The sequence below is a fragment of the Gopherus flavomarginatus genome, chromosome 11 (genome assembly GCF_025201925.1).
Source record: "Gopherus flavomarginatus isolate rGopFla2 chromosome 11, rGopFla2.mat.asm, whole genome shotgun sequence".
Taxonomy (NCBI): Eukaryota; Metazoa; Chordata; order Testudines; family Testudinidae; genus Gopherus; species Gopherus flavomarginatus.
The window spans coordinates 22416375-22433344 of NC_066627.1; the positions used below are offsets into that span (position 1 = coordinate 22416375).

Genomic DNA, 16970 nt, shown 5'->3' on the forward strand with positions numbered 1-16970 from the left:
AAAACGAGTCCTGACCTGAGATGGGAACCTCCAGCAGCAATGGAGGGAACCAGACAGCCCCAAACAGACGTCCTCAAAACTGAACAGGGCCACTGTCTGATACAGGTGCCCCGTCCTGCTCATAGAGTAGCTGTGTAGCCCACCTTCCCTTCCTGTCACTCATGCTGATACAGGCCAAGTGCAGTCCAGAGCACAGCCATGTCCCAGTCACTGCAGGCCTTTCTGTTAGGGATGAGTTATCACAGGCTGAGCCATCCTGGAAGTCTACAGCGGACTTGGGGAGGACGTGGCCAGCTAACACACATGGCACCAACCCTCTAGACGCTCCCTGTGTTGCCAGACTACTTGCCACATGGCACTGAAAAATCAGAAATAGAAAAACCACCCACAGAGGATTATTGAACATACAGTGATTTGCTTTCAAGAATAGCAGCTGCGGTCTCATCCCTGAGCAGTTCCTGGAGTGTCCACCTCCAGCACAATTCCTCGCAGTCATTGATCCTCAGGAAATGCCCTGCTTAAACCCATGTGTCAGCAGGAGTGTTGTAAGCAAGACACAAGAAGTAATTCTTCCTCTACTCCATGCTGGTAAGGCCTCACTTAGAGAACTGAGTCCAGTTCTGGGCACCACACTTTGGGAAAGATGTGGACAAATTGGAGAAGGTCCAGAGAAGAGCAACAAAAATGATTAAAGGTCTAGAAACTCTGAGGAAAGATTGAAAAAGTTGGGTTTGTTCTGTCTGGAGAAGAGAAGACTGAGGGGGGAGATGAGAACAGTCTCCAAGTATGTAAAAGGTTGTTATAAAGAGGAAAGTGATAAATTTTTCTACTTATCCACTGAGGATAGAACAAGTGGCAATGGGCTTAAATTGCAGCAAGGGAGATTTAGATTAGAAAAACTTCCTAACTGTCAGGGTGGTTAAGCACTGGAACAAATTGCCCAGGGAGGTTGTGGAATCTCCGTCGCTGGAGGTTTTTAAGAACAGGCCAGACAAGCGCCTGTCAGTGATGGTCTAAGGAACTGGACTCTTGAGGTCCCTCCAGTCTACATTTCTGTGATTCTGTGTGTGGTGGGATCCCTGCTCAGAAGGAACCATACATGTTTGAGAAACTCCCATGGTGCATCAGTTACCATGGACCTCCCAAGTGCCACAAGAGCCTGCTCTGGTACTGCTTGCCGAGTCAAGGCAGCACAGACTGGAGTTGATGGGAGGGCTATGAAATACCCTCTGGTGAATTGCTACCCTTGGGGCAGTTGGTGAAGGTGAGAAACTCTTCTTCATTCTGGCTGGTTAGAGAGAAAATTTAGAAACCAAACCCTGGCCAGTTTAGTTACATGTGATTCCAAGGTCAATACCCAAGAATCAGGAACTTCACATTGTTCCCGGCTCCTCTCCAAATGACTCTTGAATTATGGAGACACAAACTAGACAAGCAGCCCCACCAATTCATAACTTGTTGCTTCTCCATCGTGCAATTTGCAGGAGAGACCACACTGACTGGTATTCACTAGATGGCGGTGATAAATTTCCCAAGCTGCTGTTGCTGTCACCCGACAGTTCTTCTCCCACCAGTGAACCTCAGCCAAACAGTAACCCCCAATGTACAGCGTAGTAGTAAGGTTTGGCCATATACTCTTTTGTGCTCTGTCTAATTAGTAATGAGGTCTCTGCCTCTCTCTTCCTGCTGCAGGTCCACCTGATCCCAGTATCTACGTTGAGCCAATCACTGAGGAACGTGCTGCAAGAACGCTGTATCGGATTGAACTTCTAAGGAAGGTCCGGGAGCAAGTGCTCAAGTACCCACAGCTCCATGAGCGGCTCACGCTGTGCAGGCCCAGCCTGTACCTTCCTGTCTGGTGGGAGTGTGGCAAACATGACCGGGACCTGCTGCTTGGCACAGCCAAGCATGGACTGAACCGCACTGACTACTACATCATGAACGATCCTGAACTGTCATTTTTGGATGCATATAGAAACTATGCTCAGCACAAAAGAGCAGGTGTCCCAGGCCCAGAGAACTTATGCTGCCTCCATCAGATGAACTCCAAACTCTACAGTTCCCCTTCATACTGCCAGATGGAAAGGACCTGTGAGTCCCTGGAGAATGACGCTGAGAGCCAGATCAAGCTCGAAAACCTGGAGGATGCGCTCTCCCGGGTGGAGGGCAGCCCTCAGGACACAAGCTGCGACCCATTCCTGTCAACAGTGCGGGACATCATTTCCATGAACTGTGATGAGAGCTCCTTGCCAGACTCTCTGATGTGCATGATGTATGAGGAGAAGGCATGCCCCAGTGAGCACAGCTCTCTCGCCCGTGACAGCCCCAGCTGCACACATATCAGCAACAGTGCTGCTAAATTTGCTGAGGGCAAACTAGATGGGGATGAGGACCCATCCAGCTGTGAAGCTGAGGCCATCAGAGAAACCTCTTTCCTGGAGAGCTTGCAGATAGGCTGTGACCAAATGGATAGTCCCAATGAAGGCAGGGAGCCTTGGCCCTCTGCCCCAGCCAGTCAGCCCTCCAGGAGTGTCCCCACCGAGATCGATGATGCCTTGCACCAGGCCAGCCCAGGGCCTGGGTCTCCTGAGCTCAGCAGTGCGGAGGGGGTGATCAGCCTAGGCCTGTATGGGCCCAGTCTCCATAACTTGGAGATAAAGATCCCGCCAGATCAGAGGTTCATGAGCCTGTTACATGAGAAAGGCTTGGAGGATAAATCAGTGCCAAGTCAGAGCTACAGCGAGGAGGAGGAGGAGGAGGAGAATTCTGAGATGGCAGCAGATGCTGTAGAAGGATTGAGGGGCATCCCAGAGGCCAGGATTGATGGGGACCCCAAAGCTAATGTGCTAGTGGGGGAGGAACCTGGTTCTAGCCTTCCTGCTCCCAAGAACACTTGCCCAGAAGTGAATGGTGAGGCAGAGCTTTCAGGACAGGTGGCATCGCAGTGTAACAGTGGGGCAGGGGATGAGGAGGCCAACCACAAGAGCGCTGCAGAGCACTTGTCAGACTGGCCCAAGAGCCTCCCTCCAGCACCCAGCCCAACTGCAGCTGCTCAGCGGAAGCTCCCAAACGCTGGGCCTGCCAGCATGGGAGGGGAGCGCTGGGAAGCTGGCTCTGCTGCGCAGATGGGGGGCGGTGTGGCCTGGCACCTGGAAGGGCACAAGCCGAAGCAGGAAGACGATGAATGTGAGAACAAAGACGAGGAAGAGAAAGAGGGCACTGGCCAGAGCCGAGGTATGGCAGTGTCCGGCTGGCAGGCATGCCCATGCACCCTGGGCAGCGAGCCTGTGTGTGTGAGAGCCTGCAGCATCAAGTGGCAGCTGCACCTGCCTTGTGGGTGGGGGCATGTGGCTTTCTGAACAATAATATTCTCGCTGAGGTGAGAGGAGCAAACACAGACTGCACTGGGGCTTCCAGGAGGCCTTTGATGTGTGTGTGTCATTCTGTGCCCTCTCTGCCCCCGCCAGCATTGGGCACTGCCCCATGACAAGGGGACTCGTCCTGCCCTCCCTGCCCCTGCCAGCACTGGGCACTGCCCTGTGACAGAGGGCTCACTCTGCCCTCCCTGCCCCCTCCCAGAACCGGGCACTGCCTTTTGGCTGCGGGGCTTGCCCTTCCCTCCTTGCCCTCACCCAGGACTGGGCACTGCCCTGTGGCATGGGCTGTGTCTGTTCCTGCCAACATGGGCCTTGGCCTTCGGCTGGTTCATTGTTCAGTGGTTTTGGGCCAAGCCCTGCTCCCTTGAGGGCAGTAACAGAATTCTCACTGGCCCCAGGCCTTGGCCGTCCAAAGCCCTCATGGGCCCAGGGCTCCCCCAGCCGCTGCTAACAGCCACTCAGCCCATTCACAGCCAATGGGTTCACTTTTTGAAAAGAAAAATAGTCCCAAATGATGGCTGGTGGGTGGGGTGCTGTCGGCGCCAACTACGTGGTGGGGGCTCCAGGGTTACAATGGCCCCTTCTGTTTATCACTTTACCTAGATTGTCCAGAGAAGTATTTGGAAGAGGAGGGCAAGAGCTCTCCCTGTGCCCAGCCTGGAGAGATGGACGAGCTGCAGGATGCCCGTGCGCCCACCATCGCCCAGCTGCTGCAGGAGAAGACGCTCTACTCCTTCTCAGAGTGGCCCAAGGTGGTTTCCAAATCAGTTCTGCACCTGTCTGAATCATTCACAAATTGGGGCCGCTCCGGCCCAGCTTCTCTGCCTTGCCACCCTTCACTAAGCTTATTCCTGGGCAAAACCCCCAGCCACCCACCTCTGTGGCCCTGGTCCATGTTAGTGAGCAGGCAAGGGACTGAATGCACAGAAATCCCACTGCTGCGAGCAGGATTTGGGGGTACCACAGGAAGGCTGAGCAGGGGGCCCAGTGGGATGGAAGTGAAGCACAGACTTAGCGCAGGCCCTCTGCCTGGGCTGAATTTCCCCTTCCATACTCAGTGTCCCATGGCACACATGTCCATGTGCATGGGTGTGCACCCAGACACGAGTTCACATGTGCATCTGGGGCCTTCAGAAAGCATCAGTCCCTGTAACATTTGTGAAGAGAGAGGGGGTTTTATTTTCATTTCCACGGGCCCTCTGCATTTCCCTCAGGGCTCAAGGGCCTGTGCGTCCACACTGCCCTTTGCATGCCCTGGGTTTGGGTTTGCCATGCCACTAAGCTGTCTGCTTCTGCTTGCAGGACCGAGTGATCATTAACCGCATAGATAATATCTGTCACGCCGTCTTAAAGGGCAAGTGGCCCTCTTCTAGCCAGCAGTTTGAAACACAAACCCTGATGCCCACATCAATGTTAGCCAGCAACGCAGGCACTAGGAACAGCTTTGCCGAGCCAGAAGCCCCGGACCCCAGCTTCAACAATGGAGTGTTAGTTGCACAGGTACAAAAGGTGAGGGGTCAGGGAATGTGGCCAGACCACCTACCCCTTAGGAACTCCGTCTCCCTGGTGTTCAGGGCTTCCCAGCCCAGGGAACTCTGCAGCTTTCCCTCCTCTCTGGCTCTCACTGTTCTGCAATTTGAAGTGTATTATACAGTGCCAGGGGCAGCTTGGAGACCCTTCCCCCCAACCCAGTGCTGGCATTCATCCAGGTGCCAAGCAGGTGGTTAGAGTTAGGTCACTGTGGCAACATGTATAATCTCAACCCAGGAGTGCCCCTTTATTTACTGACATGAGAACGGCAGCTGGAGGTCCCAGCCAAATGACTCAATGCCTTTCTCTGCTCGCCTTCCTTTGGAGGGAGAGGTGCGTCCAAAATCCCTCCTCCCACACTCAGCTGAGCCGAGAACACAGTGCTCACCCTACACCCCAGCAGGGGTGTAACAGAGGCACCGCCCTGGGGCCGGCACTCCGAGTAGAGTGCTCTGTCTCCCCAGCACAGAGACCCCTGCTTATGTGCTGTCCTGCTGAAGGAGAGGTAGCTGGGCTCTGGTTCTGAGGCCAACAGCTGCTGGCAGGGTGTGGGAACCAGGGGCATGCTTGCTGCTGGGAGGAGCCCCTCCTACAGCTCACTGAGCTGCAGCACACCTGCTGCAGTATGGGGTTCTGCAGGAAGTCCCACTCCATCCATCCCTTTAGCAGAGAAGTGGTGGCTGTCTGCTGGGCCAGGGATAAAGGGTTGTGGAGGGCTCTAGCAGAGATACTGAGGAGCTCTATCCAGTCTCGTTAGCCACCCATATCCATACACTCCCCTCCCCTCCCCTACCTTCTAGCCCCAGGAAACCTCTCTTGTGCCAGTTTTTTAGCCCTTGCGATCCCTTCTCACCCTATAGTTCTATGATTCTAGTGTGTGCTGGATTTAAAAGGTGCTTCTGAGTGTTGTAAGACCTGTGTGATGTAGGCCATAGCTGTGACCATTTCTCTGGCTTTGGTGCACACAGGAAAGCTTCCTGGCTCCTGCCTTTACGAAAGATGAACAAAAGCACAGGCAGCCCTATGAGTATGAGCTGGAGAGAGACGCCAAACCTAGAAGTCTCGAACAGTTAGCTGCATCGCACTCCCGTCCGCCTGTAGTGCTGAACGGCTGGCGGGACTCGGCAGGGAACCTGGCCAGAGCATCTGATGGATCCCCAGGAAACCCCTCTCCTTTTCCCTTGAACAGCAACCTGCCCAAGTTAGGGACGGTGCACTCCCTGCAGGGGTCCCTGGGCATGGACTTGTCCGGCATCCTCCAGGCAGGGCTAATCCATCCTGTCACAGGGCAGATTGTCAATGGAAGCCTCCGGAGAGATGATGCTGCCTTGAGGAGACGACGGGGCAGGAGAAAAAATGTGGAAGGGATGGACCTTATCTTCTTGAAGGAGAGGAGCCTTCAAACTGGGCTGCAGGTGGGTAAATGATTCCCCCTCCCAAAGCAGGCAGGATCCAACTGTTCAGTCAATGACTGCTGAGCTCTGCTGTCCATCCCAGGGCAGGGCAGGGCAGGGCAGGGCAGGGCTGGATGACTGCCCACTCAGTGACAGCCTGAGGCAAACCTGTAGCAGGAGAAGCAGACTGAACCCCAGAGAGGCAGGCCCTGCCTCTTGGTGAGGAGGGAGGTGGGGGCTTGCAGAGTTTCCCCTAGCCCCCAATCAGGCTGAGTGCTTGAATACTGCTAAGCATTAACACCTGACCTCCCACGTGGGGGCTACTGTATTTATGTAGATGGAATGAAGGGGCTCAGAAAATCAAAGCTGTTAATGTGACTCAGTCACTGTCCAAGAGGAGACAGCGGTAAACAAGGTTCAGGGTTTGGTATATAGAGACCTCAGCCTGCATAGTCCCATGGCAAACATGCAATTAAACATCCTTTTGACCTTCTAGTGAAGGTACAGAAAAGAAGGGAAACCAGTTGAAGCATTTGAAATGCAGAGTGTCATGTCAGACTTCCATTGTACCAGCTCCCTTTCCCTTGAGCTGGAGAGGCTTTAGAAGACAAACCCCTTGTTCAACAGTCTCTTACATGGCATGAAAGATGGTTAGAACTCCTGTGGGGAAAAGAGAAGTGGGTGGAGATGCGGAGAGCTGTTGTCAGTGCTGCTGCTAAAGTCCAATCCCATTTCCTAGAGACCAGACAAGACAAAAGGGGGAGAGAAAAGACCAGCAAAGGTAGAAAATGCAGCTTCAGATTAATCCCTCCTTGCAGTCTCACTGCTGGCCCCACACATGGTCTGAGACCTGGCAAACTCATACCCACATCAGGCTGCTGAGGGTCCTGCTTTTAGCTGCCTCTTGGGTCACAAGCTCACAGCAGTGTTGGAAAATATACTGTCTTGGCTGGCCAATCCAGGCTCCTGTTCAACAGAAGGCAAAAGGAGAGAAGAAAAACAAGAAATATGGTGGGAAGGAACAGAGTATATTGGGGGCATGGAAGGGAGACCGGGGGTGGAGGGGCATATTCAGCACTTAGCTGGAGCTAGTGGAGGTGGTGATGACTGACCTGGTCTAGACAGGACATCTCTCAGGATCCGGGTGAAGAAGGAGATGATAGCGGTGGCAGCCATGAGGGTGAAACACCTTCCTTCCCCTTCTCTCAGTGCTGCGGTAGCCAGCTCACGCCACTGTCAGTCAGCCAGGGTTCGCCTCTGTTCATCAGCAGTTGTTCCCTTTCACTTTCTCACAGCCAGTCTGTCTCTCAGTCCCTCCGAAGGGGGGCGATGGGCTCAATAGCCCATCCTCTCAATATTTTGTCCACCAACAGGCCTAATTTCCACCACACCAATTTTGGTTCATCGATTTCCAGGCTCACGCTGCTCTCGGTTACCACATGATCTTCACGCAATCCTTGAGATCTATCAGGAGGCCTTTGGGTTGGACTAAGTCAGCCTCTTTTTTCCCACTCACCATTTGCTATTATAGGTTATTGTGACAATCCATGAACTCTCATTCACTTCACAGCTGGACTCCCAATGAGGGTAAATTCATAGGCCCGGTTACCACAACAGGGCTTCACAGGGATGGAGAGCCCAGGGAAGGTATTGGGCTGAATTCTCCCACCCCAGCACAAGGTGAGGCCTTGCCCCCTCCTCATGCCCCAGGAGATTCACCCCGGAAAGGGCAGCAGGCTCTTGGAACAAGGAAGCTTTAAGTTCCTTCTGGGACTCCAGAGGAGGCTGTCTGGGTGAGGAATGTATCACACTCGCTCTGAGTGGAGCCAGCCAGCTCCAGGCCACCGGGCAGAGCAGAGTTTGTGGGTGACTTGCACCACTGCAAACCCTGCTCAGGGTGGATTTCCCACAGCCTGGGTGCTGTCAGCAAACCAGGGGTGCAGAGAGCCTGTTGCCTGAGGTAGTGCCATGCCCTCTCTAGATGCAGCTGGTGGGAGCCTCTTCTCCCCAGAGAGGATGTGGGGCGAAGCCTCTCCACAAGTACCAGGATCTAGGCTGCGTTTGCTGGTAGCACATTGTGCCTTGTGGCAGTTAGGGCATTTTCCAGGTGACGCCCACAAAGCACAGACTGGTTCCACATCTCCCAGCTCTCTCACCCTTAGTGCAAACAGCGTGCCTGTGAGGCTAAATGTTTCTCCTGGTGGCTCTTGGTGATCCAAGTGAAGGACAGCAGGAACTCTTGGGCTCCAGCTTTCCAAGCCCTGCCTGGGTGTCTGCAGGGGCGGGTTCTGCCTGGATGACATTGAGGTGAGAGAACTAGCAGTATGATGGTGTTCCCCACATGAGCTCTCCTTTCTCCCTTCACTTCAGGATGTTCAGGAAGATCAGACCCAGCCTGCACAGAGCAGCCCGCACCCGGACGGGCCAGTCACCGCTACCTCAACTCCGCATACGGTCACAGCCACAAGCATCCGGACAGAGAAGGCTGTTCCAAACAAGAGTCTCCTGGACTGGTTAAGACAGCAGTCGGACTACACACTCGATGTCCCTGGCTTCAGCACAGTAAGAGTGACCCTCTGGGGGGTCTCAGGCTTCAGTGCATCAGGTCTAGATGCTGCCTCCTCCCTGACTGCCTTAGATCCAGATGCAAGGGGTGGGGCTGGTCTCCAGAGCTGCAGGTATCTCCTTTTTTGTAGAGCTAATGTACTTCTTTGCACACCCAGGGCAAAGACACTTGAATAGCTGCACATTCCTGGTAGATGGTATTGACACCTGCGGTCTGTTTGCTGGCTCCTGCCACAAGGATTTGCTGCCCAGTGATGTTGAGGGACTAGGTTGGCACCTCAAAAAATGGGTGGGGAATAGGCAGAGCTGTGAATCTAGGTGCCTCCGAAATTGTGCCTGCATCTCCCATCTCATCTGGGTAACTGTGGATGACAAAGCACAGCTAAGTCAAAGGAGACTTTCTGTAACAGAGCAGAAGGCAGCAGGCATGGCCCTGCTCAGCCCTGTGAGCTGCTAATGAACCTCAGGGGCATTGAAGTAGGAGGAATTTGCAAGTCTCAAGCCACACAGCCCATGAAGGCAAATCACACTGCAGTATCCAAGGTTTGGGTGTGTAACTTTCCCAGGGAACTGGGCCTAGATTAGCAGACAGCACCAACACCAGGTACAGTTGCTCCTGGACCCGACCAGCACGAACCTTCACAGGCTTAATCTTTCAGATCCTAGGCTGAGCACAGCTTGAGCTCATCCCAGTATCCGATCCTTACCCATCGTTAAGAAGCCAGGCCTGGTGTCCAGCTCTGATAGCTTCTCTCTGTTCCCTGCACTAGCACATGAGCTTATGTAGATAATTATATGGAGAGAAAAGAGGTTATTTTACCTTCATATTTGGCATTGGTGTGACCCCTGCTGGAATACTGTGTCCAGTTCTGTTGCCCACAATTTAAGGATATTGATAACTTGAAGAGGGTTCAGAGAAGAGCCACCAGAATGATTAAAGGAGTAGAAAAGCAGCCTTATAGTGATAGACTCCAAGAGCTCAATCTGTTTAGCTTAACAAAGAGGTTAAGGGGTGAGTTGATCACAGTCTGCAAGTACCTAGATGGGAACAAATATTTAATATTGGGCTCTTCTTCTTCGAGTGATTGCTCATATCCATTCCAGTTAGGTGTGTGCGCGCCGCGTGCACGTTCGTCAGAGAAACTTTTACCCTAGCAACACTCGGCGGGTCGGCTGGGCGCCCCCTGGAGTGGCGCCGCTATGGCGCCGAATATATACCCCAGCCGACCCGGCCGCCCTTCAGTTCCTTCTTACTGCCCGTGTCGGTCGTTGGAACAGTGGAGTGCGGCTTAGCTGACCTCCACCTTCCCTAGCTACTCGTAGTTTTTCTTCTCGTTATATCCATAGTTGTAGTTAATTGTTCTTCTATATATAGTTCGTTAGATTTAGTTTTAGTTCATAGTTATAGTTGTTAGTTAGTAATTGTTTGCGGGGTTCGGGGGGTAGCCCCTTCCCCGCACCCGGTGCCGGAGCTCATGCCTGGCTCAGCGGGTTTCAAGCAGTGCTTGGCCTGTCACAGGCCGATGCCAACAGGAGATCCCCACGACTCCTGTTTGAAGTGCCTCGGGGAATCGCACTTATCTGCTAAGTGCTCAATTTGCAAGGCTTTTAAGCCGAGAACTAAGAAGGAGCGGGACATCAGGTTAAAGCAGCTCCTCATGGAAGCGGCCCTGACACCTTCGCCTTTGGCACCGAGCACGAGCCAGTCGGTGAGCAGAGGCACCCCTACGGCACCGGGCATTGCCGGTACGCCTAAGGACTCCCGGCACCGGCCACCGCCAGCACCGAAATCGACTCCGCGCCACTCCCTCTCCCTGAGGTCGAAGACGGCGAAGGCTCAGACACCCCCAACAACACCCGCGTCACAGCCAGAGACTGCGCCTAGGTCGGACCGCCCGGCACTAATACCTGCCGCAGCGTCGCCTAAACCGGCACCGTCGACTCCAGCCCCATGAGGGCCGTTGAGTCCGGCGCCTGACATCTCTCTGGCACCTGCCGTGGTAGAGCTCACTTTGCCATCTACTCCGGAGATGTTTTCTGCGGCGAGAGACTTGATCGCCATTACCGATGCAGCACCGCCCCTACCCCCGGCACCGCCTGTGCGGGTACTACAATCCATGGGCAAGCCGACCCTGACCAGACCGCTGTCTGTCAGTGTAGTGGACCGGCACCGCTCAAGGTCACGATCCTGCAGACGCTCTAGGTCGAGACGTCGCTCCCACTCTCGACGCCGCTCCCAGTCCCGGCACCGTTCCTCTCCATGGCACCGGTTGGACTCGCGGCACCAGTCGGACTCACGGCACCGGTCAGTCTCTCGCTCCCCGACCCGCTACTCACAGTACCGCTCCAGTTCCTGGCACCGACCCAGGCACCGTACCTCCCGGAGCAGATCACAACGTAGAGACTCGAGATCCCGGTCGACCTCCCGGCACCGGTCCGGTCGCAGGTCCCGGTCTCGTTCTCGGTACCGCTCTGCGTACCGGCACCAGTCCCCACGGTCGAGGGGTGCGAGATCCGTCGGGACTTCGGCTCCAGGCTTCTCTGCTTCTCCATGGCCGTCCAGACAGACGTCTGTATCCTCCCATGCGGACAGCTGTTATGACCGGGACCGTGATATGGAGGTGCCTACGGGGGGTTTTCAGGACTCACGGCCTCAGGATGTAGGACCTCAACAGTGGTCCTTTTGGACACCCTGGGCATACCATCAAGCCCAGGGTGCTCCCCTAGTCCAGACCCGCTCTGCTGCCTCAGAACATCGGGCACCAGAGGCCACCATTTCCCGCCCCCCCCCCAGCTGAGTCGGAGGAGCACGCGACACATCCTCCGGACTCCCCGGGACAGCTGCAGCAGGAACTGTCCCAGGAGCAAGAGGCCATCCAGGACCCTCTCATTCCCGGGGTATCATCCTCCTCCTCCCCGAATGAGGCTGTGGCAGGGGCCTCATCACCAGGGCCCCTGCCGATAGACCTCAGGGCCCATCAGGACCTCCTTCGCAGGGTGGCTCTCAATATCAACCTCCCAGTGGAGGAAGTCCCGGAAGTCGAAGACCCCGTAGTGAGCATCCTCACCGCCGATGCCCCCACCCGGGTGGCACTGCCGTTTATTAAGACTATCCAGGCCACTGCCGACACCCTCTGGCAGTCTCCAGTCTCTATTCCACCGACGGCAAAGGGAGTTGAGAGAAAGTACATGGTACCCTTTCGGGGGTATGAGTACTTGTACGTTCATCCTCCTCCCTCCTCCTTAGTTGTCCAGTCGGTCAACGAAAGGGAGCGCCATGGCCAGCAGGCGCCTGCCCCAAAGTCCAAGGAGGCCAGGCGGATGGATCTCCTGGGTTGTAAGGTGTACTCAGCGGGGGCCCTACAGCTCCGAGTGGCTAACCAGCAGGCTCTACTGAGTTGATATAACTATAACACCTGGGTGGAGGTGGGTAGGTTCACCAAACTGCTACCCCCAGACTCATGCCAGGAATTGAGCGCGTTCCTGGAGGAAGGGAAGAAAGTGGCCAGGACCTCTCTCCAGGCCTCCCTAGACGCGGCCGACTTGGCGGCCAGAACTTTGGCCTCGGGCATCACCATGAGGGATATCTCCTGGCTCCAGGTCTCTAACCTGCCTCCTGAGCTTCAGTACACCATTCAGGACTTACCCTTTGATGGCAAGGGTTTGTTCTCAGAAAAGACTGATCCCAGGTTGCAGAGCCTGAAGGATAATAGGGTCATCATGTGCTCGTTGGGCATGCATACTCCCGTAACCCAGCGTAGACCCTTCAGACCCCAAACACACCGCCCGTACTTTACGCCTCGGCACAGACAGGACATCGGTAGAAGGCGCGGGCGGGGTGGCCGTAGATGCCAATCCGGTCCCCAAGGGGGCCAAAACCATGGGCCCTCTAAGGCACCACCGGGGCCTAAGTCCAACTTTTGAAGGTGCGCCCGGGGACGGCGTACCAGTCTCAAGACAGGATCCTTCCCCTCCTTTCTCCAACCGTCTCTCCTACTTCCTCCCGGCGTGGTCCCAACTGACTTCGGATGTTTGGGTTCTACGCACGGTGAAGCAAGGATACCACCTCCAATTTGCTTCATCCCCGCCCTCCCGCCCCCCATCCCGGTCCCTCTTCAGGGACCCCTCTCATGAGCAAGTCCCCTTACAAGAGGAACAGTCTCTCCTCGCCGCGGAAGCCATAGAGGAGGTACCATTAGACGAGAGGGGGAAGGGGTTTTACTCCCGCTATTTTCTGATTCCCAAGTCCAAGGGAGGCCTCAGACCTATCCTAGACCTGCGAGGACTCAACAAATGGATGCTCAAGTTGAAGTTCCGCATGGTCTCCCTGGGAACTATTATCCCGTCCTTGGATCCTGGAGACTGGTATGCCGCCCTCGACATGAAGGACGCATACTTCCACATTGCCATCTTTCCACCACACAGGAAGTACCTTCGCCTTATGGTCAACCACCAGCACTTCCAATTCACAGTCCTCCCCTTTGGCCTCTCCACGGCCCCGAGGGTGTTCACGAAGTGCATGGCCGTCGTCGCCGCCCATCTCCGCCGGCAACAGATACATGTGTTCCCGTATCTGGACGACAGGCTTATCAAGGGGACCTCTCAGACTCAGGTCCGACAGTATGTCGGCATAATTGCGGACCTATTCTCCCGGTTGGGCCTACTCCTCAACACCGAGAAATCCACCCTGGTCCCCACAAAAAGGCTGGACTTCATAGGGGCAACGCTGGATTCCACTCAAGCCAGGGCCTACTTGCCTCAGCCCCGCTTCCAGGCGATCGTATCGATCATCCGAGGTTTGCAGGCCTCCCCAATCATCTCAGCTCGCACGTGCCTCGGCCTCCTGGGGCATAGGGCCGCATATATTTATGTGACCAAGTATGCCAGAGTCTGCATGCAACACTTTCAAACGTGGCTCCATTCGGTCTTCCGCCCGGGCAGGGACCCTATAGACGTCCTGGTGACAGTTCCCCCGAGCCCCCTCTGCTCCCTCGATTGGTGGCTAACTCCATCCCTGGTATGCGCAAGGATGCCGTTCCATCCACAGCCGCCATCGCTGGCCTTAACGACGGATGCGTCATCGCTCAGTTGGGGGGCCCATCTAGGTCACCTTCGTACCCAGGGCCTTTGGTCGTCCCAGGAGCTGACGCTCCACATAAACGTCCGGGAGTTGAGAGCAGTCCACCTCACGTGCCAGGCGTTCCAGCAACGTCTTCACGGCCGTTGTGTTTCTGTGTTCACGGACAACAGAACGGCCATGTACTATATCAACAAACGGGGGGACCCGCTCGTCTCCCCTGTGTCAAGAGGCCATTCGACTCTGGGACTTCTATATAGCCCACTCGATAGACCTGGTGGCATCCTTTCTCCTGGGGGTTCAGAACGCTCTGGCGGATCGGCTCAGCCGGTCCTTCCTCTGTCACGAATGGTCAATAAGGCTGGACGTCATCCATTCGATCTTCTGGAGGTGGGGATTTCCCCTCATAGATCTGTTCGCCTCCCGCTCGAACAGGAAGTGCCAGGAGTTTTGCTCCTTTCAGGGTCTCTCTCCGGTGTCGATCACAGACGCATTCCTCCTGTCATGGAGGCACCACCTGCTATATGCCTTCCCTCCGTTTCCTCTGGTGCACAAGGTCCTGTTAAAGCTCCGCAGGGACAAAGCGCATCTGATCCTGATTGCGCCTGCGTGGCCCAGACAGCACTGGTACACCACCCTGCTAGATCTGTCCATGGCCACCCCAGTTCCCCGCCCTCTCCTTCCAGACCTGATCACGCAAGACCACGGCAGGCATCGCCACCCAGACCTGCGAGCCCTCCACCTCATGGCGTGGCTCCTGCATGGCTAAACAGAGCGGAATTCGCTGTTGCGCTCCAGTACAGCATATTCTCCTCAGTAGCAGCTCCACGTATTTGGCAAAGTGGAAACGCTTCTCTTGCTGGTGCACAACACAGGGCGTTACTCCCTCGGAGGCCTCGATTCCCACGGTCATAGACTACCTCTGGTACCTTAAGCAGCAGGGCCTGGCGACATCCTCTCTGAAGGTGCACTTAGCGGCTATATCCACTTTCCAGCCAGGCGAGGGTGGTCACTCCGTGTTCTCCCACCCCTTGGTCTCTCGGTTCATTAAGGGCCTAGAGCGCCTCTATCCCCCTGTACATCGCCCTGCCCCTACCTGGGATCTCAGTTTGGTCCTAAACAGACTAATGCACCCACCCTTTGAGCTACTAACGACTTGCGGGCTCCTGTACCTATCATGGAAAACAGTCTTCCTAGTGGCCATTACATCGGCCAGGCGGGTCTCCGAGCTGAGAGCGCTCGCTGTGAACCCGCCGTACACTGTCTTTCATAGGGACAAGGTACAACTGCGATCTCATCCGGCGTTCCTCCCTAAGGTAGTGTCTGCCTTCCATACCAACCAGGACATCTTCCCCGCGGTCTTCTTTCCGAAGCCCCACTCTTCTCGGCGGGAGCAGCAGCTACACTCCTTAGATGTACGCAGAGCACTCGCTTTCTATATTGAGCAGACGAAGCCCTTCTGGAAGTCTCCCCAGCTGTTTGTGGCGGTCGTGGAACGGATGAAAGGTCTGCCAGTCTCCTCCCAGAGAATCTCCTCCTGGATGACAGCATGCATCCGCACATGCTATGACCTAGCTCATGTCCCTTCAGGCCATCTCACAGTGCATTCTACCAGAGCTCAAGCGTCATCAGCCGCCTTCCTGGCACACGTGCCTATGTAGGAGATATGCCCTGCAGCGACCTGGTCATCAGTCCACACCTTCACCTCGCACTACGTGCTGGTCCAGCCATCTAGAGATGATGCAGCCTTTGGCGCAGCGGTTCTACATACTGCCACATCTCACTCTGACCCCTCCGCCTAGGTAAGGCTTGGGAATCACCTAACTGGAATGGATATGAGCAATCACTCGAAGAAGAAAAGACGGTTACTCACCTTTGTAACTGTTGTTCTTCGAGATGTGTTGCTCATATCCATTCCAAACCCACCCTCCTTCCCCACTGTTGGAGTAGCCGGCAAGAAGGAACTGAAGGGTGGCCGGGTCGGCTGGGGTATATATCCGGCGCCATAGCGACGCCACTCCAAGGGGCGCCCAGCCGACCCGCCGAGTGTTGCTAGGATAGAAGTTTCTCCAACGAACGTGCACGCGGCGCTCACACACCTAACTGGAATGGATATGAGCAACACATCTCGAAGAACAACAGTTACAAAGGTGAGTAACTGTGTTTTCTGTCTAGCACAGAAAAGTCTAAACCTGAGCCAGTGGCTGGAAGTTGAAGCTAGACACATTCAGACTGGAAATAAGGTGTTCATTTTTTAACAGTGAGAAGAGTTTGCCAAGGGTTGTGGTGGATTCTCCATCAGTGACAGCTTTTAAATCAAGATGGGCTGTTTTCCTAACAGATCTGCTCCAGGAATTATTGTTTGGCAGGTCTCTGGCTTCTGTTGTTGAGGTCAAACTAGATGATCATGATGGTCCCTTCTGTCCTTGGAATCTGTGAATTGGGCTAGCCATAAAACCACAAGCAAAAACGAAGAGGGGAGAGAACATAATTTCTTGCCTTTCAAAGTGAAATGAAGATGAAATTTGAAACTGTCATGCTCTGAGTGTCTGAGGAAAGTTCCTCTGATCACCCATCCCCACTTGTGTGTCTATTTCTGTTATCCAGGATCTATGGGATGACAGACAGGGGAGGAGCATGTGTTCAGAACACACCAGACCTGTTCTCAGAAGCTCATAAACACCCACCTCTTCTTCCAACAGGCTGGTTATTCATATTTTGGCTCATTTAGCCTATAAAGTAGCTCACTAATCTGAATGCAGACCATGAAACATTTTGGAAAGGGAATCAAGAGAGATACTGATGATGTCTATAAAAAAGCCGTGTCTTAGTGCCGAGGGATTGTGCACCTGGAACTGCAGCCTGAGGTGTGTAAAGATTCCCTTAGAACTCAGAGCACAGGCAGTGAGTGGCTCCTGAGGAGGATGGGTACGTTAGCATGGCCAGCTGCTTAGAACTGAGAAACCCAGAACTTGCAGGCAGAGCAGTGGAGCTCTAGTCATAGCCCAAATAAAACTCACCAGGGGC

General features: G+C 54.7%; 1 protein-coding gene across 19 annotated transcripts in view; it reads left to right on the plus strand.

The window, feature by feature from the left end:
* Positions 1–16970, plus strand: part of CHD6 (chromodomain helicase DNA binding protein 6) — a 213768-nt gene that overhangs the window by 181709 nt on the left and 15089 nt on the right. For 16 of the 19 annotated variants that reach the window (XM_050918559.1, XM_050918561.1, XM_050918562.1 and 13 more), the window contains 5 exons: positions 1693–3234; positions 3981–4129; positions 4680–4886; positions 5876–6322; positions 8672–8863. In XM_050918559.1, the coding sequence (XP_050774516.1) occupies positions 1693–3234; positions 3981–4129; positions 4680–4886; positions 5876–6322; positions 8672–8863 (2537 nt within the window). Of the gene's footprint in view, positions 1–1692; positions 3235–3980; positions 4130–4679; positions 4887–5875; positions 6323–7871; positions 7982–8671; positions 8864–16970 lie in introns of those variants that run through there. The other 3 variants (XR_007768567.1, XM_050918575.1, XM_050918560.1) reach the window with 3 other exon arrangements.